Source organism: Calypte anna, chromosome 4B (assembly GCF_003957555.1).
Source record: "Calypte anna isolate BGI_N300 chromosome 4B, bCalAnn1_v1.p, whole genome shotgun sequence".
NCBI lineage: Eukaryota > Metazoa > Chordata > Aves > Apodiformes > Trochilidae > Calypte > Calypte anna.
Genome location: NC_044249.1, coordinates 10,473,653 through 10,497,992, shown reverse-complemented (window position 1 = coordinate 10,497,992; position 24,340 = coordinate 10,473,653). Strand labels below are relative to the sequence as shown.

Below are 24,340 nucleotides of genomic sequence, written 5' to 3'. Positions count from 1 at the left end.
GGAAACCACACTATTTTAAGGGAAACATAATAATTTTTTTAGCTAACAAGAAGCAGTTTTATTAAACAGATTTGTAACTTCTCTTTAAGCGTAACATTCAGGTTTGACATAAGACACTGCTGGTCTTCAGGTGGGCCAAATATTTGGAAATTGGGTTAAATAGGAACCTCTAAGGCTGTGTATTGATTGGCGCACATTGCCACACTTCTTCATTGCTCTTTGCTTTCTGGAAGATACAGAGTGCTTTTCTTGCAGTCATTCAAATTCAGGAATGCAGCTATGGGTAACAATACCTATATAATAGGGATGAGGAGTTGGTTTTGTTTGTTTTGAGCAATACTTTCCAGAATTACAATCATGAGGCAATTTTTTTTTCTACCAAATGCAATGGTAGAAGTTGCCAGAATACAGTGCAATGTTTGTAGTAAAATTCTGTGTATAACAGCAAATGTTCTTGGAACTAATACAGCTAAATGTGCTATGGGAATAACTACTGAATTTTGCTGCTGTATAGTTCATACTCACATTGAATAGGTTCTTAGTAGTTGTATTTTATAATGATGGGTATAAAGATCCAGAATATTACAATGGAGTTGGAGAAATTGTTGCTTAGAAGAGCACAGCATACCTCTGAATGCTCTCTATAAGCTTAAAATTGAGAGGTCATTATAACTACCTTGACCTTGTTCCTGAAATATTCTTAATAGTCCTTAATGTGGGTCTGCTCAACAAAATAGAGCTGCACATCTTTATTACCCCCAAGTCAAGTTAAAATGCTAGTGTCTAAGTTGCAATGTATTAAGTAGAGTGCACACCACAGGATTGTTCTTTAAAAGGAAAGGCAGACATTTATTACAGCAAGTAGCAAGCTGTGGTTTTGCATTAGTTCCATACTGTGCTGTACCATGGCATAGTTTCCTGGTTGCACGTCATCTCACCACAGAGTGGTTAAAGGCATTCACATTAAAGTAATTCTGTCATATTTCTGCGCTGTTATGCTCCAAAAGACTAAAGCATCTGTATTCCAGCAATACAAATCCCTTCCCTGTTCCATTAAAGTACTAAAGCCTGGTGATGTTTCAGTATAAGACTTAGGTTTTAAAAATGAACATCATGTTGAACTGAAGCACATGACTTACCATGATGTTACCCTTTACTACTCATGATCTCGTTCTGGGGTCTTTCTGGGATGCAGTTACTGTCACAGAAATAGCTTCTTCATAGAAGTTCCTGTTGATTGGAGTCTGTGAGGTCCTGTGAGGTCTGCTGGCTTGGTTTGATGGAAGGAAGGAAGAGGTGGTGCTGATCTGGTCTGCTAGCCAGAGGTGTGTTTAACATTCAGTGTGTTACACAGATATGTTGCATAAATGTTTAAGCTGAAAGGATAAGCTGAATGTTTACTAAGTATTTGTGCAATCTGATGAATAAAGTATGTTTATGGCATAAACGAAACAGGACCCTAATGGCCATGTCCTTGTGTCTCATTTCAGGTACAGTAGTTGTCCAGCAGCTAATGTCAGTGATGATTAGCAAACACGAAGAGCTGTTTTCCAAAGATGCAGACCCTCAGATGGGACCTGAGGTATGCAGCAACAACAATGAAATGTCAAAGAAAGCAATTGCTGGGCAGCTACAGAACAAAGAGAACACCACCAGCAAGGAGGCAACAGTTAGGCGCTGCTCTTGGGACAAAACTGAATCTTCTCAAAGGGCAAGCATGGACAATGAGTTTCCGACTGCTCTGCCAGGCAGCAAGACAAATAGCCCTAGGAACAGCATCCAGAAATTAGATGTCACTAGAAGTCCACCACTCACGGTGAAAAAAAATCCTGCTTTTAATAAAGGCAGTGGCATAGTCACCAATGGGTCCTTCAGCAGCTCTGCGGAAAGCCCTGAAAAGAGCCAGACTTTACCCACCTGTACCCTGCAAACCAAGAGAACATCATCCCTGAAAGGACCAGTCATGAAAATGGGCACACAGAGCATGCAGAATGGAAGTGTGCGGATGGGTGTTTCTAGCACAGATGGGCACAGCAACACCCTTAACAGTCGGTCCCCATGCTGGGTGCCTAATGGCTATGTCACCCTAAGGGACAACAAACAGAAAGAACTGGTGAGTGAGTCCGGCCAGCACAACAGGCTTTCCACCTACGACAATGTCCACCAGCAGTTCTCCACTGTGAACTCTGATGACAAACAGAGTGTGGACAGTGCCACCTGGTCAACATCCTCCTGTGAAATATCCCTCCCTGAGCGCTCCAGCTCCTGTCGTTCATCCACCACCACCTGCCCTGAGCAGGACTTTTATGCAGGAAACTTTGAAGACTCTGTGCTGGATGGACCACCACATGAAGATCTCTCTAACCTGGGTGACTATGAGAACAAAAGCGACAGAAAGAGTGTGGGGGGCAACAGCAGCAGCGATAATAGTGAAACATTTGTGCCCAACAATATAAACAGTCATAGTGCTCTGCACAGCCTGGTGTCCAGCCTGAAGCAAGAAATGGCTAAGCAAAAACTAGAGTATGAGACAAGGATAAAAAGGTAAGATGGTTTTGCTCTACCACAAGACTGTTTTTGCAGAGTAAATCCAAGAAGTTCTCCCTCTTGTAACTTGCTAGCAATCCACACGAGCTGCAGTCACTGGGTGTTCACCACTGGTTTTCCAGTGGTTTGTGATACCATGATCCAAAGGGTCAGACCAATTGCTTGCCATGATTCGACTCATCATCATAAAAACTAAAGCTGGAACCTGGTGAGTTTATGTAGAATCCAACTAACAAAATCAGTAGGCTCTCACAATGTTTTCATTAGATGATGCCTGGGCAACTGGGCATCACCTTTCAGTGAAAGCAGTGCCATGGCTTATTGCACCTGTCATTTTTGGGACTGGAAGACTGCTGCTGGAACTCCTTTCCAGGGTCCTTGTTTCTCTTTTGAGGTGCTGTGGTCTCTTGCACACATCGCTGTTTTCAGCACAGTATGAAGTGTAGTAGAACACTTCGTAATGCAAAGCTGGCTGCCCATGGCTTGGATGGGCACATACTCTACTGGGCTAAACACTGGCTGGATGGCTGGGCCCACATTGTGGTCAATGGAGTTAAATCCAGTTGGAGGCCACTCACAAGTGGTGTCCCCCAGGGCTCAGTGCTGGGGCCACTCCTGTTTAACATCTTTATTAATGATCTTGATGAGGGGATTGAATGCACTCTCAGTAAGTTCACAGGTGACACCAAGTTGGGAGGGAGTGTCAATCTGCTGGATGGTAGAAAGACTTTACAGAGAGACTTGGACAGACTGGACTGTTGGGCTGAGACCAACTGTATGAAGGTCAATAAGGCCAAGCATTGGGTCCTGCATTTTGGTCACAACAACCCCAGCAATGCTGCAGACTCAGAGAAGAGCGGCTGGAAAGCTGCCTGGCAGAAAAGCACCTTGGTGTATTGGTTGACAGTTGGCTGAATATCAGCCACCAACGTGCCCAGGTGGCCAAGGCAGCCAATGGCATTCTGGCTTGCATCAGAAATGGTGTGACTAGCAGGAGTAGGGAAGTAATCCTGCCCCTGTACTCAGCACTGGTGAGGCCCCACCTTGAGCACCCTAACCATAACCCTGAGCACTGTGTTCAGTTTTGGGCACCTCAATACAAAAAGGACATTGAGGTGTTAGAGCAGGTCCAAAGAAGAACAACAAAGATGATGAAGGGTTTGGAAAACATCCCCTATGAGGAGTGGTTGAGGGGGTTTGGGCTGTATAGCCTGGGGAAACAAAGATGAGTCTGTGTTTAGTATCACTAGGATTTCTAATACTTTCTATTGGAAAATTAGGTCTGAAATTGGGTTTGGTTTTTAGATAAAAAGCATATTAATTGCATGTTTGTTTGGTTGGGTTTTTTTAAGTTGTTGATCCATATTTGTAAAAAAACTACAGGAGATAATCAGCTGAAGAAGAGTAGCAGTGAAACAGTTGCATTCAGGGCATCATTCTAATCTTGTAAGTGACATTAGTGCAACTACAGCAGGGTGTCAACACTTCCAGAAATGAAAGGAATACTTAGTCTATACCTGGAGAATTAGATGGAGCTTTTCGCTACTGTGCACCTTGCCAGTGGGTGTTATTAGATGTTTTCTAAATTAGCTACTGAAAACATTGCCCTATGAGATTGTTTCATTGATGAAGCCATGGCTTGGAGATGCACCCCTCAAAAATTCAGTCTAAGCTTTATAAATGGAAAGGCAGTGTGTATAAATTTGGTGTGTGTATGTATGTGTGTATGTATTTCTGCTTGAGTGAGTGACGAGTGCTGCTTAGGAGCTGGCTGCTTCTATTTTGTTTTTGGCAGCTTGGAGCAGAGAAATCTCACTCTGGAGAAAGAAATGACAGCCCTGCATGAGGAACTGGATCAAGAGCGGAAGAAATTCACAATGGTAGAAATTAAAATGCGTAATGCAGAACGGGCCAAGGAAGATGCAGAGAAGCGGAATGATATGTTGCAGAAGGAAATGGAGCAGTTTTTCTCCACTTTTGGAGAACTAACAGTGGAGTCTCGCAGACCAGAAAGAGGCAACACCATCTGGATCCAGTGAGCATTGGAAGTGTAGACTGGGGGACTCCGGGGAAGTGCTTGGGGGTATTATACTGTATCAGGTGGCTGGTCACCTGCCTGAGGCTAGTACTCAACATAATGTTATAAACACTCAAAGGAAAAAATCCTACAGACATGAACCACTCATGTCTACAGTGTGTACTTACCAAGTTATACTCCTCTAACGCTTCATGAGACTACTGTCAATTGTTACAACTGGATACATGTAATATAAATTAAAAAAAATTGCCTTAGAAAGCAAGAGCTGTATCTCAAGAAATATTTCTATGTGAGTCTTTTATTTAAACTGATAAATTGAAATGTTGTTGCAATCAAGCTTTATATCAAGGCTTTTCTCTCTTGCACTTAGAATAATAAGCTATTTTTGGCATTGTGTTACCATCAGTTTATTTTGTATATCAAATGCTTTCTGGTTTTGTTTTGTTTGTTTGTTTTTTTTTGTTACCCCTCTTGGTGGGGAGTGAAGATAAACATATATGTTAAAGATATACGTGCCAATGGTTAACCTTGATTTACATCACTTGTAAAAAGATAGCAGGATGAGAAAACACCAGCACACTATGGGCAGAATAAAGCAGTATTATTTTAACAGATTTGAATGCCAAGGTAAAGACTACCAGGTCACCCGTGACCTGAAAACTAAATGAGGTTATCAAGTCAGCAATGCTGGGGACAATGGCAAAAGGGTAAAGAGCTGCTTGTTTGGGAGCAAATGTGGGTGGCAGGGTAAGAAGTTGGGAGAGAGGAAAGGAGAACTTAAGGGCAATCATATGACCAGAGTTTTTTGGGATACTTTAAAGAGCCATTTGCTTTGCCTGATGACTGCAGAAGGGACACATAGAGGGGATGAACTGGACATGGACATCCTGATAGCCTTGTCAGTGTGATGGGTGCTGGAAAAAAAAAAATCACAACAAAATTATGTCTAGATTGGACATTAGGAGAACAACTGTGTAACATAAAGCAAATTAGGAAGAAAACATACCAACATATTCACTACCTGTATTTACAGTGTATTAACAGTTATCATGCTGTCTGAATGCCTCATGAGATTACTGTCAAGTGTTAACACTGTGAAAGTTCCCAGGCCAAGTTCCCATCACCAAGGGAAAACCTAGAGGGAACAGCCTGGAGCCTAACAACATGCAGACCACCAACGAAGAAGAAACAGCAAAGCCATGCTGTGAATTAATAATTTTTATTGCATCTTTACATATAGTAAGTATAAGTGGTATTTTCGACACCATGTTAAGGATTTTTTGTTTATAACTTTGCCTTTAACTTTTAACTGCAAGTTGTGTTATTAGAGAGGATTGTTGAGATGTCTTGGCTTCCCTCTAGTGTCTCTTAAGTATACTGCAATTATTTTTTAATTCCAATTGAGAAAGAATGATACAGGGATCCTCAAAGAAAATCTTGGTTATAGCATGTATTAATTACAAGTGTTTATTAGATGTGGGAATTATACTCAGAAGAAAACAGTTTCTTTTCTAGAGAAATATTAGCTTACCATGGAGCATTACAAATGGTGCTTGTAGATGCCTTATTTATGTCTGGTGAGGTTCAGAGTCCCAACAGGGTGCCTGTTGTACTGCTTACTGTGAACATGTCTATTGCACATCCAGTCCGTGTGGAAACCAGAAAAAGTCACAGAGGGAGAGGTCAAGGTAATAGGAAGGAACATGGTTTATACCAGTTAGTAGCAATCACAAGATGACCCCACAATGGTTAGAGAAGGAAACAGATTCCTCTATTAATACAGATTTTTAAAAAATTGAATGAGAGCAACCTTGCTGGAGCAGGCCTCAAAGTCGACTCACAATTTAAGCTATGTCTTTACAGCTCTTGACATGACAGCAGTCTCTAAGATAACTATTCTATAACTGCAATTCATGTTTTCACACTAGATGTACGCAGTAGTCCCTGCATCAGTACCCTGAAGTGGAAAAAGCTCTGCTTTATCTAGAGTAAGTCAATTCTCTCATTTTGATTTCTCCCAGCAGTTCCTGTGTTGTTCAGCCTCTGTTGCCCTCAAAATTCAAAGGCATACATAAGTCCTAAGACTTGTCCTTAGGACCTTGGTAAATGAGGACCTAAAATCCAGTCACATAGGCATGGTACAAAGTGGCTAGGAAGGCAATGGGGAAAGGTGCCACTGATACAATGGCAAAATGACAGCTACTTAATAAAATTATTTTTCTGATGCTTGTTCAGAATTGATGAGGAATAGTAATTTAGTTTCATGCCCAAATCTGCTTCTAGTGCCCTATGCTATACAATATGCATGGAAAAAAGGAAGGTATGTATTGAGCATTCTCTGTTTAATTTTGATTATCCTTGGTCTTCTCAGGAACTGACTGGAGGCTTCCAGTGATTTGTATGTGCTGCATATTTTCTTTATTTCTTTGAACATGCTTCTTTGTACAAATCTGTCTCTGAACTCAGATTATTTGGTCAGTGACTGCTTTCTGAGGTTTAGTTCTTGGTCTACCCACAAACAAGAATGCAGTTTAAAGTGGGGTTTTTTTGCTTATCTACATATCTTTACCTTCACCATACTGTTTCAGTGAAAAAACATTCATTTTTGTCATATATCGACCCACCTCGTTTTTATACTGTCCTTTTTGAGGACTGCCATTAAATACTCTTGACTCAGATTGAACGATGCTACTGCACTGATGTTTTTAGGGCCTTAATCCTAATTAATCCTTGGAAAATAACCCACAACTAGTTTCTTTTTTCCGAGGCTCTGGGTGGTTCTCCATGAGAATTTTCTGTAGAGTTTAGGCTGGAATAGACCTGACACATATAAGGCTAAGAAATCAGAATTTTTGTAGATTTTTTAAATGTATTGGAGTGATCATGACCTGCTTTGAAATTAGGATTTGATCTTGGGAAGAAAATATAAACCATCCATACAATTATAGTTGTTAAAACTAGATAGCATTTTTCAGTCTGTGGACACAGAAGCAAAATTTCTTTGTCAGAATTATCTTGAAGGAAAGGCTTTGTTTCTCTGGGGACAGGGCGGCAGCTCAGGATTCTGTCCATTTGGCCCAGCTCATTTTAGCTCAAATTTCTTGGTGGGTTTAAACCCATTCTTGGTGCTGCTGCCACCTTCCAGATGCCCATTCCTGTAACCTACCTCTTAGTGCTCTTGTCACGCAGCTTATCCCATGGTGGTGTGTTTCCTGGAGATGAATCTCCAGAAAGCTATTATTTGAGTTAGTTTTCTGGTGGTTAAGGGCTCAATAAAATATCAGACAGGGTCGTTGTAGCTGTGCCATTTGGAGTCAACCTAAACAGTCAGGAGATCGCACCATTTAAGTGTCTTTGAATGCTGTTTTGGATGCTTATGTTAGGCAGGATTTATCTGTTTGTTTGAAGCTTGCCTTTGTCTAGATTAGAAACTTGTCTTCATATGAGAAAAGGTATTCCAGTCAGTTCCTCAGACAATGTTCTAATCCCAGTTACCTGGCTAAGTACTGAAATCACAAATTCCTTTCTTTGCAATCCAGGTCAAGACTTCACCTCATTGTCCCTGCTGAAATCACCTAGACAGACTAGGAAATTTGAGCAGGTAGAGCGAACTTGGGAAGAAAATACTACCAACAACTTTTATCTACTCTCATCATGATCCATCCAAAGTATCCCACTCGTCCACTCCTGTAAAGCTTCATCAGCCGTGATAAAGTTTATTTATGTCCTCAATGGTTGCCTTTATGCTCCTAGTGTTGTCCTAATTCTTTACATTAAAAGCACAAAATTCATGATGGTTCTTGCATGTGGAAGCAAATACCAAAATTCCGTTCTTCAAACATTTGTAACCTCTTGGCTGTATAGCTCACTGTTTGGCTATGTGATCAGATCTCACTTTTTATCTTTAAAACTGAATGAGGTGAAAACTCCACTTTCCCACCTGGCAGCTTTAGGTTCCTAAGAGTTATAATGCTGAACTTCATGGAAAGGACACAAGATGCTTCATTGAGTATTGGTACCTTAAAAGCTAATGGGAAGTTGGTTATACTTTATGTTAAGGTAATGTCTCGGGGTCTTTCAAATCTGTTTCTTGCCATTAGGTGCTGCATAACTTTGAAGCTTTGAACTGTTTCCACATGACCCACAACTGCTTTGCAGCTTGCTCCCTCTTGCATGTCCAGCCTGTGTGTGAGCTGACTTGGTTGGCACAAGGAATATATTAGGAGCAGGAGAGGCTGCTGGATCTAAGTGGCCAAGGGATAAAACTGTGCTTCCTCTTGAGTGCAAAGGAAGAAGACATATTAATAAGATTAACGTCAAAGCAGACTGAGCCCAAAGGCTCTGGAAAGATTTATAAGGATTTCATGCTGCACAGTTATTCATCATTGGATATCTCACGAAGATAGTTTTTTCAGGAATCTTACTGCTAAGGTATTTGATGAAACTGAGGCATTAGCTGAGACTGATTTTATCACCAGTCTGTGTAATGGAACAAGTCTTGTTCAAAGGCTGAATTACCTACACTGAGATGACACTAAGAGATTTTCAAGTATCAGCTTAAAAAAAGGGTAATAATAAATCTGCTTTTACCTCTTTCTCACAGCTGTTTCTGTGAACTCCCAAAATTAATAATCTGTTGTGGGAGTTCATTGGCCTGAGAAGAGCAGCTAACAGCTCATCCCTTCTAACACAGTGCCATTCTTTGCCTCTGTGCCATGCACAACAGATGCTGGTTTTACAATTCATCAATACAGATGGCAGAAAAAAATCCTCTCAGAGGTACTCACCTCCTGCTTTGGTCCCAGGGGGTGGTAAGTTTGGGAGAGCACACAGATTTCAAAGCAGGCTGGCGGAATGTGACCATCAAGGGACGCACTGTGGTTATGGTGTTCTGTTTGCCTTTGCACAGTAGATTTGTATAATGGCAGACACTCACCATACCTTTTAAGCATTAGTTTTTAATGTTTTGCTCAGAAAAACTTCTGTCTTCCTCTCTGTTTTTGAGAATCCTGCTGTGTGTTTGGAATGTGCTCTGGTGCAGCAGAATAATTAAACTTACTATACTTCTTTGCTACATGTTTTTCTTCCAGCATCTCATAGAACAACTTTCCCAAATGCAAAAATTAATTTACAAACTTTTGTTAAATGTTATGCAAAACTGGAATATTGAGTATTCATAAGAATGAGGACGAAAGGAGCTTGATAATCTTACCCCTTGAGATTTTTAAGCAGTATTTGATCCAGCAGTTAAAGTGATGGTCCAGAAGTTTTTGAGAAGGGTCCTGTTTGCTAAAAAAAAAAAAAATGATTAATTGGTAAATATTTATTGTTCCTTAAGGGATGGAACAGAGGCAGGGTAAGGTGATAATGAATAAATGCACTGTTTGTGTATTTCAACAACTCAGTCAAAATAGTGAGTTGCTTCTGGCTGCTGTACACTAGAACCCTTCCTTGCTGAGTGAAACTCCTGGTTAATTTCCATTCTTACTCTGAATTCCCTCTGGAGTCTCTCAATTGAAGAGCAGAGTTTCTGCAGACTCTGTCTGCCAGATTGGGAAATCGGCAAGGAAGATGGGAGAAAGGAAATTTACTTGTACTTGTGATCTGGGCGTGCAAAAATTGAGGAAACAGGAGGGGAGAACAAGGAGCTGACTATACCTGAAGTTGCCATGTGTAGGTGGTACTAATTTGCCCTCAGTTAAGAGTATCATTTCTGAAAGCTTGTCTCTACAAGAAGGTTACTACCATTAAAGTTGCGCTAGCTCCTTTAGAGCTTTTTTGCCTCCCAATTACCTTAACTGTTTCACAGATTACCTTCCTTGCTTTTATCAGCTTTGTATGCGAACAGTGGGAATTCATGTGGATTAAATACCTAGCAGAGGAATTTCTGGAAGAGCTGAATGGAAGGCAGGGGGCCCCACAAGGTCAGACGATTCTCTGTGGGTTACCAGCAGTCACTCTGGGGACTGCTAATGGCCCCTGGGCTGTCGTTCAGCATCTCCAGAGCAGTGCTTGTCAGGAGGTAAAATCAGATATTGCAGATGCCTGGTTGACAGTGTTGAAATTGCCATAGCTCTACAGAGGTTTAGAAAGTGGTGAGAGAAGTTGAGTAACTTTCCCTACTGGTCTTTTAGATGCTTTCATAATGTGTGTATTTACAATTAGTGTTGGTGGTCTAGTTTTGCTGGAGAAATGCTTCTCAGGGATAAAGTAAGGGGTTTTTTTATTATGCCAGAAACAATGAAGAGTGCAAAAAATTTCTGAGGCCAGAAAAATGGGCATGATTCAAATATATTCTTCTCTTCTTCCATAAGGGATCCAGGATAATCAGCTTTAACTGCAATACAATTCCGTTTCTGAACACCCTAAGTGCAAGAATGGAAAATCCTCTCTCTTCATGCGAAACAGGTTTAGAATGAATCATTTTTCAGCAGGACTTCATTTTGACATTTAAAATGCTATTATGAGCTGTTTAAAGTACTATTATGATCACGGTTGTAACTTTTAAATTGTCTAGTATTTAGAAAGCGATTTGGCCCGAGACTGAAACAGGTTGCTTTGAGTACCACTGTTTCCTCAGGTCAAGTAAAAAAGATATGCTTTTTGTTTTCAAACCTTGACAGTTAACTTTACAGGTGGGGAAAAAAAAGGTGTTTTGTAGTTTGATCCTTTCCCTTCCCTCCCCCCTTCCTCTCCATTTCCCTTCCCATATTTTATGTTTAGATGGCTGAAATATAGCCAGTGGAAATTTTAGTGGTTGTATGTAGCACTTCTTGCACATCAGTTTCCCATACTTTGTGCTCTACAAATCTCCATCTCTGTTAAGATGTGCCAGCAACTGGTACTTTTAATTGAACATTTTTCATATCAGACTGAAATACAGCACCTGAATTTTAGCAGAGCAGGATAACTAATGTAGAGCTAGCTCTTCTTGAAGCCACTTTTAACCTAGACTGAGCACTCTGGTGAGGTTTTGTTTTAGTCACTCTTGCAAATGTACGCTTTGTATAAGGGTGGATCTTATTCAAGCTGTGTGGAAAATTTTCAAATTCACATCTCCCTAATCCCTCCGTGGTTTCCGTGTGCAGACATGCCCTAATACTCATAGCACATGTTGCAAATGGGGTATTTGTATAATTTAGAATTAATAGTATATCACAATTGACTTTTATATTTATATTTATTTATATTTATATTATTTATATTTATATTTATAGAATTTATATTATTCTGTCTGACTGAAAGGACCTACATCAAAGAAGGCTGTAATGGAAACTAAGCAAAGTATGAACCATGACAGAAATGAAGCATCTCTGGAGGCAATTCTCTAAGTCATTAAGAGAACATGAATAGTCTATGAATTATTAATAATATATTTCTGCGCCGCTAGCCAGGCTTGTTTTTCCCAAGGCCAGAACCTAAGATCAAAAGCTTTCTAAGCTATTAAAATCCATGCCTAACAGAGAAAGTGGCGGAGGGCTGTTAGAAGCAAGTCAGGAGGACATGCTGAGTAAAGAGGGACAGCTTTTGACACACTGGAGCTAGCAGGGGCTGGGAAAATTTGTGGTATTTTGTAGAACAAGGCACACTTAGCAGCTTATGTTGCCAGTCTATTCAATGTTCCTATAGTCCAGCCAGCATGCCACATGCCAAAGCTGAAGTTACTGGCCTGTGTCCACAGCAGTGTACAAGTACTGTTAGGCTAATTCTGGAGGTGGGACAGTCCTTGCAGAACTAGCTGCTCGTATCATTCAAGCTTCTTGGTATTTCAGGCTGGGATGTCTTTCATTCACAGTGTAGCCATTACCCGAACTGTACAGCTATAGCCCAAGTGCTTCTGCTTCTCTGTGTGTCTGTGCTCTATACCCACAGCAGGGAAGTGCAGGCAGCTGGGCTTGAGTATCTTTTAAAAGATACTCTTTGAGTATCTTTTTTTATCTTGATATTTTGGAAGAGGTAGAGTATGGAGAATGGAGCATTCTACCTGCTCACTTTATACCTACATTGTGATGAAGTTTGGAAAACTCAGGTTTGTGTAGCTGTACCAGTAGCTTGCACGGGCACTGGGAGATTATTCCCTGGCAGTTCGCAGCTGTGGCAAAGCCTTCTCTGTAGAGAAGTGCTGCAGTGCAGGCATGTCCTCATCAGGGACAAAATCTGGTGGAAAAAAGGAGATTTTACTGAGCCTCCTTGAGCCAGGAACAAGCCCAGAGAGCTCTGAGGAGGGATGTCCCTGCCCACAGTGGATGAGTTGGAACTAGATGATCTTTGAGGTCCCTTCCAATCAGAACCATTCTATGATTCTGTGTTAATGCAATTGGAAAGGACTAACCCTAACCTTGGGATCCAGCTACAGCTTCAGGTTTCACTCAGAGAAAAATGAAGATAACAGTTAAAGGACAATGCCTTCCCTATGACTCTTACTGTGGCTGGTGGGTGAGAGCAGGTTTGTGCTAGGTTGAGAGCCCCATGTAGTTCTATGGTGAGAAACACTCAGTGAGAGCTGGTCCTTTGGGAAGTGTGCCCACAGTGGACAGTGGGAGAGAGAGACCATAGCTGAGGTTCACTTCTGAGCCATTATGCCTCTATAACCTGTAATTGAGGTTGGAAGGGATGCAGCTGTGGAAGTCAGCTCTGAAGTGTATGTGTGCATAGGCTGGTAGAAACATGGGAAAACACCTCCAAACAAATTTGATACTAAAAACAGAGCTTTTGCTATTGAATCCTGCAATTTGAGTCCGAATCTTAGGCTGATGAAAGGAACTGGCTTGGAGAGCTAACGATGTGTCTTCTGCTTGTTCAGGCAATGAACATGGCATGGGGTAGTCATAAAACTACTCCCTGGGCAGCACAGTAGTGCATTTCAATTTCGATCTCTTCTGGAAGCTCTGCAGATAAAAGTGATGTATGAGTGCAGAGTGACTGCACTCTTTCACTTCATTCTGTGCACTCACCCATATGTCAATTGAGTAGATGTCCTTGGCCACAAAGCTATATCTGATTCCCAAGTCAGGACTGTATGCTACCTGGAGGATTACTTTCAGATTTGGTTTTAGGTGCTGTTGAATCTGAGCTTGTGCTCTGCAGTAAAAGGAACTGGTAAAGATTATACAGATAAAAGATATAAGCCTCACTCAAGTAACTGAGAATATGTATTTCAAGGAACTGAAGTTCAAATTTCATATGTATGACTTGGAGAGCTATATGTTACTTTTTTATCACTTGTATACTCATAGAGAAAAATGTGTCAGGTACTCATTTATACTAGCCTTTTAAACAAAGGTTCTCTGAAGAGGAGAAGTGCATTTTTGCTATGGAATTCTATTTTACAGTAGTTGCAAGCTCATCTTAATTTAGAATTTGTAGAGCAAAGAAAATATGAAGGACTTTTTTCTAAGTCATATGCATAGCTTACTGACAGCATACTATGGATACTACAAGCTGAATTTATTTTCTATTAGTGCCATATAATGAAATTATTTTGTGTGTGATAGAAGCAATATGTACTCATTGGCACTAATTCATAATATTATATGAACAGCAAATTAAAACCAAGAAGAACTGAGGTTAAAGCCGTTAATCAGGTTCAGGGTCAAACCCTGAAGTCCTTGTTCCAAAAGTCCCATTGATTTACATAGAAACTTGCATTACTTACTCAAGGAGTGAGCTTTGTAAGGTTGTTTACCATAGTCCTTCAAATCAAGTAATAAGTAGATTAAGAAAGTGAAGTGCTCCCAAGAAGTGCTTAAGGAGATGCAGCGCAGTGGTTTCTGAATGGTTTCAGAAGCTTCAATTTATGGCTGGCTACCTGGAGCAGCAATACCACAGAACGAATACAAAGTATAATATATTTTAAAGACACGTTAACTGGTTTACACCGCTGTAATACAGTAAAAGAAGAGATTAGAGCATTCCCTTGGAATGAATTAAATATTAAAAAAAAAAAAAAGGCAGCCTTTCAGAGCAGTACTTGTTATTTTGTGGAAAATCCTGTAGCTCCATTTGCTGCCTGAGAACTGCAGGTCATACTAGCTTTGTGGCTTACTTCTTTGCTACACTTTCATCATACTGTAATTCGAATGGTTATAAAGCATAAAATGCTGTTCTTTACAGTCTATGCTGAAGCTGGGATAAGAAGAATTTAACATAGTTGTGGAGTGCTAGTTCTGGCCTTCTGCTTTAACCCACACTATACTTAATGAAGTTAGCAGGGTTAATGGCTATTTCCTCTTGCATGTGATTTGTTGCTTTTGTCCCCTCCCCTCTGAGATCCTTCAAGTACTTTTAATGACATTTTGTTTAATAAGGATTACAACTTTAAAAAGTAACTTTGAATGTGGGAAGTCATTATTAGTGTTAGAATATGAAAAGCAAATATTACTATTGCAAAATGGAACCATACACATGTGGAAGTCTCCAAGTAGAGGAGGTGGACAGTGGAGGAATTGTGCTCAGGTGGAGTCGACTGCCTATAGAAATGGTGCAGATGGACTGTGTGACCTCAAAATTGAACTGGTTCTGCAGACCATTCTTTAGCTGTATAAACATCGAGTATATCACTCGATACAGTCATATGCTAGAGTTATAGAGTTTATATATAATTCTATAAACATCGAGTGTTACCAGTCCTAGAAGCAGACACTGAAAAACTTGCTGTTAATTTCAGCAAGTGCAGCTACTTAGAAGAGACCTAGCTGAAAGCAAAATTACAAGACAGAAGATTAGTTCTACCCTGGCCCAAACCAGGACACCGTAGAAAAAAATACATTTAATCAGTTCCTCACAAGTTCGCAACTGTGTTCACAGGACAAAAATCACAAACCATTTTAGTATGATCAGGACCAAAAAAGATTCCTTAATTGTGATGTAAAATAACAGCTTTGAGGCTGCACTGGAGTTGATGACTGTGCTAATTGTAAAAACTCAGTCCTTATCAAATGAAAACAAGAAACACTTTCATATGAACCAACACATGGTACTTGGTTGCTTGCTGCATATTCTTGCTTCCTCTGGAAAAGCTCTGCGAGACACACAGTACTTGTTCGCAGAAAGTATGCTGGTTTGTAACTAACACAGTCTTGTTGAAGACACATAATTGTTAAGGTCCCAAGACAAGCCCTGCAGCCAGGCAGGCATGTGCCGGTGGCTTCCATCTCAGGCTGACCAGCAGGTGACAGCTTCCTCTGAAGTTTGTGTTATATTAAGGTATCTTGAGGAACACCAGAAACAGACCTGTAATGCACAGTGTTGAAAATCCTGTATCAAAATGCTATGTTGGCCATTTAAAATAAAAGAAATCTGATTAAACTGAAAGGTTAACTTCAGGTAAAATGCCATGACTGTAGTATTTTTAAGAATCTGTCAGTCTTGTTCACTGTAGACTGTTTCACTTATGGGGAATGACATCAAAGTGAATGCTAAGAAAGGCCAAAGACATTGGCAGAGGAAGCACCCCAAATCCTAAGAATTTTTCAATTAACTAAGGCTGTAACATTACAAAAGATGTGAAGGGTAGACCTCCCTCCAAAAATAAATGAAAAAGAACAAGTGTCATGACTTGGATTTTTTTCTCCTTAAATTTCAGTTAAGTCTGGCTTCATAGGAACATAGTGAACAATACAACCGATGAATTAAAAATATTTTTAGAGGTCTTGTAAGACTTAGTTGGCTTTGTATATTAACCTGCAGAAGATCAAATTATTTGTTTCTAACACCACAGCCCCTGAAGCTTTGTCAAAGAACAGGACTACACTGAGTTAGGTGTCTTTTTTTCTCCACCAAGCTACAAATCTCACAGGAAACAAGTTAGCTTCTGCCCACCAGGTAACACTATGTCAATTAGGAATTACAGCTGTCTTGTGCCAACAACTCGACACTAAATCGGGCAGTGGCATCTCCTTGCAATGCCAGGCCCTCAGAAGAGAAACAGGGAACTGCTGCACCATGAGTAATTTGTATAAGCTTTGAGAAGAGTGCTCTGAAAACAGAAACATAAAATCCACTGATAAAGAAACAGAGAACTATTATACAAGTCATCTTCTTAAAAGAATATGTGATTATCTTTTCTTTTTATAACCCTAAATTAGATGAGTACCAGTATCAGTTTATCTGATCCTTGGTACACTATATTTTCACCTTATTCACATTTCTTACAACACACATAGCAAGATATCCCTTGAAGAAACAAAATATCCATTTACTCTCCTTTTTTTAAGAGATTACAGAGGAATGTACTAAGGTATTATATATAATCAGTCACTGGAGAGAAGAAAAACACAACTCACTACTACCTTGTAGGACAGACTGTGTCATAGAATGAGTATGGTTGGAAAAATCCTTTAAGATTATCAAGTCCAACCATAAACCTAACACTGCCAAGGTTCATCGCTACACCATGTTCCTAAGCATGGGTTAATATGGACAAAAATAAGATACTGGGGACATGGCTTAATGGTAGGTCATCAGGAATAGGGTAATAGGGTTAGGACAAGGCTGGATTCAATGATCTTGAAGGTCTTTTCCAGCCTGAACAGTTCTATAATTCTATGATTAATTTAAGATTACTATGAAAGAAACATCCTGAAAACATGACTGGGATATTCTCAAGTTTTGCTGCTTTATAGTTGTGATAGAAATTTGTTCATGTATACCCATTCTTTACAACCCAGAAGTGGAGACCCTTGGCTTAAAGTTTTACACTATAAAATAGTGATTTGTTAAACATAGTCTCTGTTCTTTCTTTGTGACTGGTCCTGCTCTTAGTGAGCCTGTGTTCTCTTTTTACTTCAAAAAAATCTTGTGGCCTTGAGGAGTATCTTGGCTTTTACTTCAAAGAGAAGAAACAGAACCTGTACAAGTGTACAGGTCTTGCATCTCTGCTGTTGGGGTAGGCCAATAAATGCTACTCTTTTTTGGTTGGTTGGTTGGTTTTTTTGCTTATGCTTTTCAGAATAAACTAAGTCAGAGCAAAGAGGTTATTATTTTGATTACATGTATTTGCCTTTTATCTGCATTAGCAAATGAAAGTGAATACTTAGCCTCATCTCAGTAGTTAGTTGGTTTTGCTTATGCTGCAGATGTTGTTCATGCTTCTCAGACAAAAATACAGCCTTCTGTGGTATCTGTAACATACAGACACCTTGGTGTTGAGGCTAACCTCTCTGAAACAGGGTGATCATGAATGCAGAATTGAGTACTCATCTTCAATGAGTTCATGCTTGGCACATCAAGTACAAGGCTGTCAGAGGTTCCCCTAGAAGCTTTCAGATCCTGCAGACATGGAGTAGAGATGAATGCAGTGACTTCCATGGCATCCACTTGTTGTGATTTGACAGCAGCACACCTTCTACCACCACAGACTGTTTTGTCAGGGATTCTGCTACTCCTATAATAATTCTTTCATAAATACGTGGCTGTAATCGCCTTTGGCAAAATTTAATTTAAGCAGAGTTGAAGACCCGGCTCATTGTTGATAATGCCTGTATTAAAAGTTTATTTTAATGGTTTATTCAAATAAATAAATAGTGCTGAACATGAAGAATAAACCAGAAAAAAATGCTTGCTGTTCACCTTTGAAACAATGAATTTTAATTCAAAGCTCTCAGTAGATCTGGTTCTATAGGCTGTATTCCCTGTTCCCTGTATGAGGCTTTTGCACTCAAAAAAGGGAAATAGCAATATGGTTTAATACCATATATTAAATCTGTACTGTTATAAAAGCAAGGGAAGAAAAACACTTTTCAGTGCTTTCAGTTATCACTTAGTGCCAGCTGGCAATGTGGGACTGGAAATGCTATTGGTTAGTCTTTTCTATTTGGTCTTGGTTGCTGAGTAATAAATAATGGGTTTATCTTCCCTGGTACCTTTTATCCTAGGATCCTGAACTGTTTCCATATGCCCATTTCAGGTGCTGTGAAGCAGGCTTGGATTATACTGTTTCTTTACATGACTGCTGACACACACAGAGGTGTTAATGCCAGTCAATCCATGGAACACTACATGCAGCCTTTACCCCATTCTGTTAATTGTAATAAAAATGCAGTGGAAAGATAAAGAAAGATGTTTTCAGACTTCACGCTATTGTAGCTGTAAGTTGTGATCATAATTAGTATTTTATTGTACTTATACAAACATCAATATTATTTCTTCTGTGAATCCACAGCCTAAGAAGACCGTTAATTTGGACCAGGAAGAGAGAGGCAATTACTTTCCTCATAGCAAGTTTAAAATAATCTGCTGTATCTTTTAAGGCATGGTACCAGAGAAGAGCAATTCTGTTTTCTAAGTGACAGATTTGCATAGCAGTTGACAAATGGTCTCCCTAAGGTCCTGAGGAGATTTTTTTGTGACTTGCTGTGTTTCAGAACAGGCTGTATGTGCATGGTACAGAGAGCAGTGGGATATGAAGGTATGCATGGGCTCAAAGAATTTACACAGAAAGAAGCAAGAGGTATGTGAGAGTCTGTAAAGGTTATGGCAGCAGTAGTTCAAAGTCCTCTACTTTATCCAGGTGTCTTCACAATGGTGATGCAGATAGATACCAGCAAAGGTTCTCTGGACTTCAGTAGGTCTGTGAGCTGTAATGGTGGCTTTCCTGACCCAAATGAGTGATAGGATTTTCCTGGCATGCTATCAGATTAGTTTGTGCTGTTTGAAAGGCACCTGTGTTGTTCTGCAAGCATGGACAAACGTGAAATAAACTTTTTTGTAAGAGTCCACTGGGCTTCCAGGATGTTAGCTTACAGTTCTGAGCCATGCAGCACTAGTATTTTCTGGCTTTCCTCTTTAATTGTATTATATGTTTGTGTATATATACTTAACCATATATATAGTTATTTGCACTCTATTCCATGTTGCATGGAAATCTAAACTCAGCTAAAACTCAGCACTTGGTCATTGCTATTTACAGGGTTCCATGAGGGGGTGAGGGCCAGCAGGAGTTTTCAGTGGTCACTCCTTGTGTTTATGAGCCAGGTTTGGATGTTTGGAATTTTGGAGCTGAAATTAGCCAGAATAAAATTAGGGTTGGGGATTCAGTAATTATAAAACTTCTAATTCCGGGGACTCTGGGAATTTAAAAGTCATGCCAAGCAAAGTATTACACTGCATCATATTTTCACCTTTCTCATTTTGACCACCCATGGAGCTTGGTTCCTAAGCCTCAGTACAAAATAATTCCAAAAAATTAGTGTTATGTTCAGGGTCCAGAAATACATGACGTATAGACTTCCAGGGACACTGCAGATGGAAAAGGCATTCCAAGTGAAGTGTGACACTGCATCAAATTTGCACCTTTCACACCATTCTGATTTTGGCTGCCCATGATGCATGGCACTTAAGCCTCAGCTTAAAAAATTCCATACACTCTGATACGCATTCCATATGCTCTGATCCTTGTCCCCAACTCACTGCTAGAATTTCTGATGTGCTCTAGTGAGTATTTTCCTGCCTTCTCTGTGTCCTGGTGTTTCTGCAGCCCGAGGGGTAAAACTGCAGCTGTGGGCAGGGTCAGAGGTAGGATAGAGAGTGGTGTTCTCTGATGGGCTGCAGGTGGGGCTGAGGCAGCCCAGGTGGGGCAGTCAGGAGGAGAAGGGGTCTTTCCCAGGGAGTGTAGGGAGGTGGTGGGGCAGGGCAGGGCTCAGGGCATATAAGCCTCCCCTTCAGTCCAAAGTAATTCCAAAAAATAACTGTTAGGTTTCAGAGAATCAGAAAGCTTACAGTTCCAGGCACACTGGGGATGGAAAAGGCATGTCAAGGGTTGTATGACAGTGCATCAAGTTTGCACCTTTCACACCTTTTTGATTTGCTTGCCTATGGGGCAGAGAACCTAAGCAATTGCTTACAATTACCAAGTAATTACTTATGTATTATTCTGTAGTGATTTTGAGTGCTTTGCTTGATTGCAGAGTGTTAAAAAAAAACCCAAAATGCAACAAACAGAAAAAAAAACCATGTCCCTTTCCTGTAAACATTGCAACTTGAGAAAAAAGGTGAATGTAGTATTCTTCATGTGAAGGTGGTACCTGCTCAGAAGTCCACAGCTGCTTTATATACATGCATCCACTGTGATGGACTAAATGGCTTAATGCTTTGATGGTATCTCTGAATTACATACAACATGCAAATGAAAGAGCTCCAAGAAGCCATATGGCTGTGCACCCTGTCTGCGGGGGGTATTTTTGGTTTACTTATGCAGGTAACAGTTTCTACGTTAAATATGTTGTGTACTCTGTGGGATGTCAGGAGAAGCTGCTGTAATTACCCTGGGGAGAGGTCTCATATTACACACAAATGTAATTACGTGTGAGGTGAAGTTTCTGCATGATTTTTTTTTTTTTTTTAATCACAGGGTGTGATAAGAGTAGCACAGAAACATCCATGGGTTGATCTGGGCCCCTGGTGCTTTATTTTGGGAGGAAAAGCACTGTACTTGAAAGGAGTCCGTGTCAAGGTTTCACCTAGAATCTGTGAAGATATTTTATGGGCATCTTCCAAGTCATAGCTACATGGCGGGAGTGACAAGGGCAGACAAGCGGACAATCAACATGATTGGTAAACAAGCTTCAAGTTCATTGAGCGTTCAGGGTTACATTTATAGTGCTTCTGTTAATTACGCCTACAAGTCAGTTACTGATTGGCTACTACTAAAAGGTTACATTTGCATGCTCTGAGGCTTATTGTCAATAAAGGGTACATCTACTGCAGTTGCCAAGTCCAGCCCGAGGTTCCCGCTGGTAGCTGGTCAGAGGAAGGTGGCTGGCTGAAGATGTCTGGAGGGGGCCATACTGGAGCTGCAGCTGGGGTCTTCACGCAGCGGCTTCTCACACTCCTCAACCCGTTTCCCGAGCACCTGCAGGCTTCTGTGGCATGCGAGTCCACGTTGCAGTGCTGACACCAAACTTCAGACTCGCAGCACTGCCTTTGGAAATGTCCGGTCCGACCACACCTAAAACACTTATTGCTCGAGCCTTGCCGTAGCTTTGATGGGCTGGCGGAACGTAACGGGGCTAGGGCTGCAAAGGCTTGAGATTGGGCTTGCACTAGATCTCTCCCTACTCCTTGCACTGCTTCTACGAGCATTGCATGGACCCCTACTGGCATTTTCACCAGCTGTTCAAGCATTTCTTCAATCATAGCATCTGCTGACATGGTGGAAATAACATTTTTTGTGGGTCCATTACTGTTCTCCAACACGTATTGACAGAGCAGTGTGCCTTTGATCCACTCCAGTACACTAGCCTGACTAATGGTGTCAGTAAGCTTGTCTACAAACTGCGCAAATGGTTCTTCTCTCCCTTGCTTAACTGACATATAAGACGGAACGGCCAGCATAGTCCTAACTCTACTTAAGGCTTCTTTTGCAAGCCTCTTGAACTCCCTAACCTTGTCCGAACCTAAACGTGCCTGTGCTTCAGTATCAGCATAAGGCCAAGTACCCGTAAGTTGACTAGCTGATGCTCCATACATGGGATCATTTTGTTGTCTGAGGATGGCAGCAAATCTTTCACGTAACTGTTGCCAATGTGCTTGCCACAACATTAATGCGGACTGAGTAGTAATCATTCTCATTATCCCCTTCACATCCTCGGGGAGCAATAGTCCTGCTCCCCAGATATAATTTATCATTTGTTTAACTGGTTCACCATGCAGTCCACATTCATTAACGGTGGCTCTCAACTGTGTCAATAACTTCCAATCTAAAGGGCTATAGGTTACTTGTAAATTTCCCTAACCATCCGGCATATATGTCACAGGGAAGGCTTGCAGGAGGGCTTGTATGTCTGAACATGTCATAATCTTTATTATGAATGGCTCTTTCTCAATTTGTAACCAATTAACTCTTGAAATGGAGCCAAACCGTGGTGCACCACCAAGCCACGGTTTGTTCGCAGCAAGCTCTTGATGATAAGCAGCTGCTTCTTCATCTAACTGTCCTTCCTCCTTTTTTGACAAAACATCACCTAAGGCATCATCTAATGCGGGTGCAGATGGCTCCATGGGAACTTTGTTAGCATTCTGAGAAATCTGCACAACATCTTTTCCCCCGTCAGGGTGCTTGGATCGTAATCAACCCCTAACTGATGCTTACCTGGTATTCCCTGCCCTTCTAAGTAAGCAGTGGCAACAGCAGCAATTTTCTTTTCTGCCTGATAACGTTGTAAGCAATTTATAATTGCACGCCACAGTTTTATTAACTTACGTGCTGTTTTATCATCATCTATTACTTTATCCCAGAGAATAGCCCCTAATTCTCTCCATTCTGTCTCATCAAACAATTTAGAAGGATCATTAAGCAACTGGTGTGCACGACCATACACTAGAAGGTGAATCCTTCTTTAGATCTACATCTTTTACTGAACGTTTTTGTAAAAAACTTAGAAGTAAATCTAGGGCTACTTTGCTCTCCATTGCACGCTTAACCTATCCCTTTAGTGCAGCCTTTACCTGTTGCAAGCCGGTAGCCCCGTTCCCGGACGGCGAGCCTCTTTTCTTCCGCTCGAGCACTGGTCGCCTTCCTACACCTGCGTCAAGCCAACCTTCTGCCGGTCGATCGCTGCTATCGACGCTGCTCCGGGCTTGTCGCTCCTTGTTTCGCTGACGTGGGTCTGCCGAAGGGTCCCTGTTTGGGCGCCACTTGCCGGTAGCGACGAGGGAAGACAAGCAGACAATATGACTGGTAAAAAAGCTCCAACTTCATTGAGGGTTCAGGGTTAAATTTATAGTGCTTCCGTTAATTATGCCTACGAGTCAGTTACTGATTGGCTACTACTAAAAGGTTACATTTGCATGCTCCTCCCACTCGGGGATTTTCCACCCGGACCTACACCTTGTTTTCTTGCTTACTTCAAACTTAAGTAGCAAAACTGTCAAGGACACTGTGTCCTTGCCACCTCTGCTCATCAAGCCATTCTCCAACAGCTACACCTCATCTCACTTTACTTCTCTGTGCTAGCAGTGAAAGACAAATTAGAGTGCATCATAAATTACAGCTTTACTTGGATAGCACAGCTGCCTAGTGTAGAGTTCATGGCTCTGATCAGTTGCATAAACATCAGTGCCATAAAATGCCACAGAGAATATTGTCTGCTGTCTCCCTCCTGGTTCAAGAAAGGGATGGTCCTCCTCAATCTTCAGTGCCATAGTTCCCAAGTCTGTGCACATTAGCTTGGACTTCACAGGGAATGTCAAATAGCATCAGGGACTTACGATGAGACAAATTGTGCATCTTAAGATATATGCGAAAAGTGTGGATCACCCAAGAGTGTTATTTGGGTAAAAAGCATATGATTTACATTCTGTATTTATTTTGCTTGAGTCACTGAGGGGAAAATGTAGGAGACAGACCTACCAGGTATGTGTCAATAGGTAATCTTTGGTTTTATCTTGGATTTTGGCTCAAGTAAAAGAAGCCCAGGGTATTGTGGAAGTTTGCAATATTCCTTTATTTTTTTTAAGCAATGTAGATAAAACAATCCCCACAGTACTTGAATTCTTAGGACTGAAATATAGAGATCCAGTACTGTTGCCTTTCTAAAATGAACAGTTGTTAAACCATGGTTTAGAGCCTCCCTTTCTCTCTGGAAGGTAGATCATGGAATTTTCTGCAAATTCTGACTTTGTTGGAAAGAAAAAAACTAAAACCAGTCTGTTGTTTATTTTAGTATTTATTACTCTTTAACTTTTGAACTTACTTTTGAGCTTTCTTTTGACTCAGCAGAAATAACACTCTTTTTACTTAAGTTTATTGTTGTTGTT

At 40.8% G+C, this 24,340-nt stretch overlaps 1 protein-coding gene across 7 annotated transcripts in view; it reads left to right on the top strand.

Annotated features, from left to right (window-relative positions):
* Positions 1–5,094, top strand: part of ARHGAP24 (Rho GTPase activating protein 24) — a 143,498-nt gene extending 138,404 nt beyond the window's left edge. For all 7 annotated transcript variants that reach the window (XM_008501790.2, XM_030450596.1, XM_030450595.1 and 4 more), the window contains 2 exons: positions 1,491–2,544; positions 4,343–5,094. In XM_008501790.2, coding sequence (XP_008500012.2) covers positions 1,491–2,544; positions 4,343–4,586 — 1,298 coding nt within the window. In that variant the 3' untranslated portion in view covers positions 4,587–5,094. The remainder of the gene's footprint in view (positions 1–1,490; positions 2,545–4,342) is intronic.
* The last annotated feature ends 19,246 nt before the right edge of the window (positions 5,095–24,340 follow it).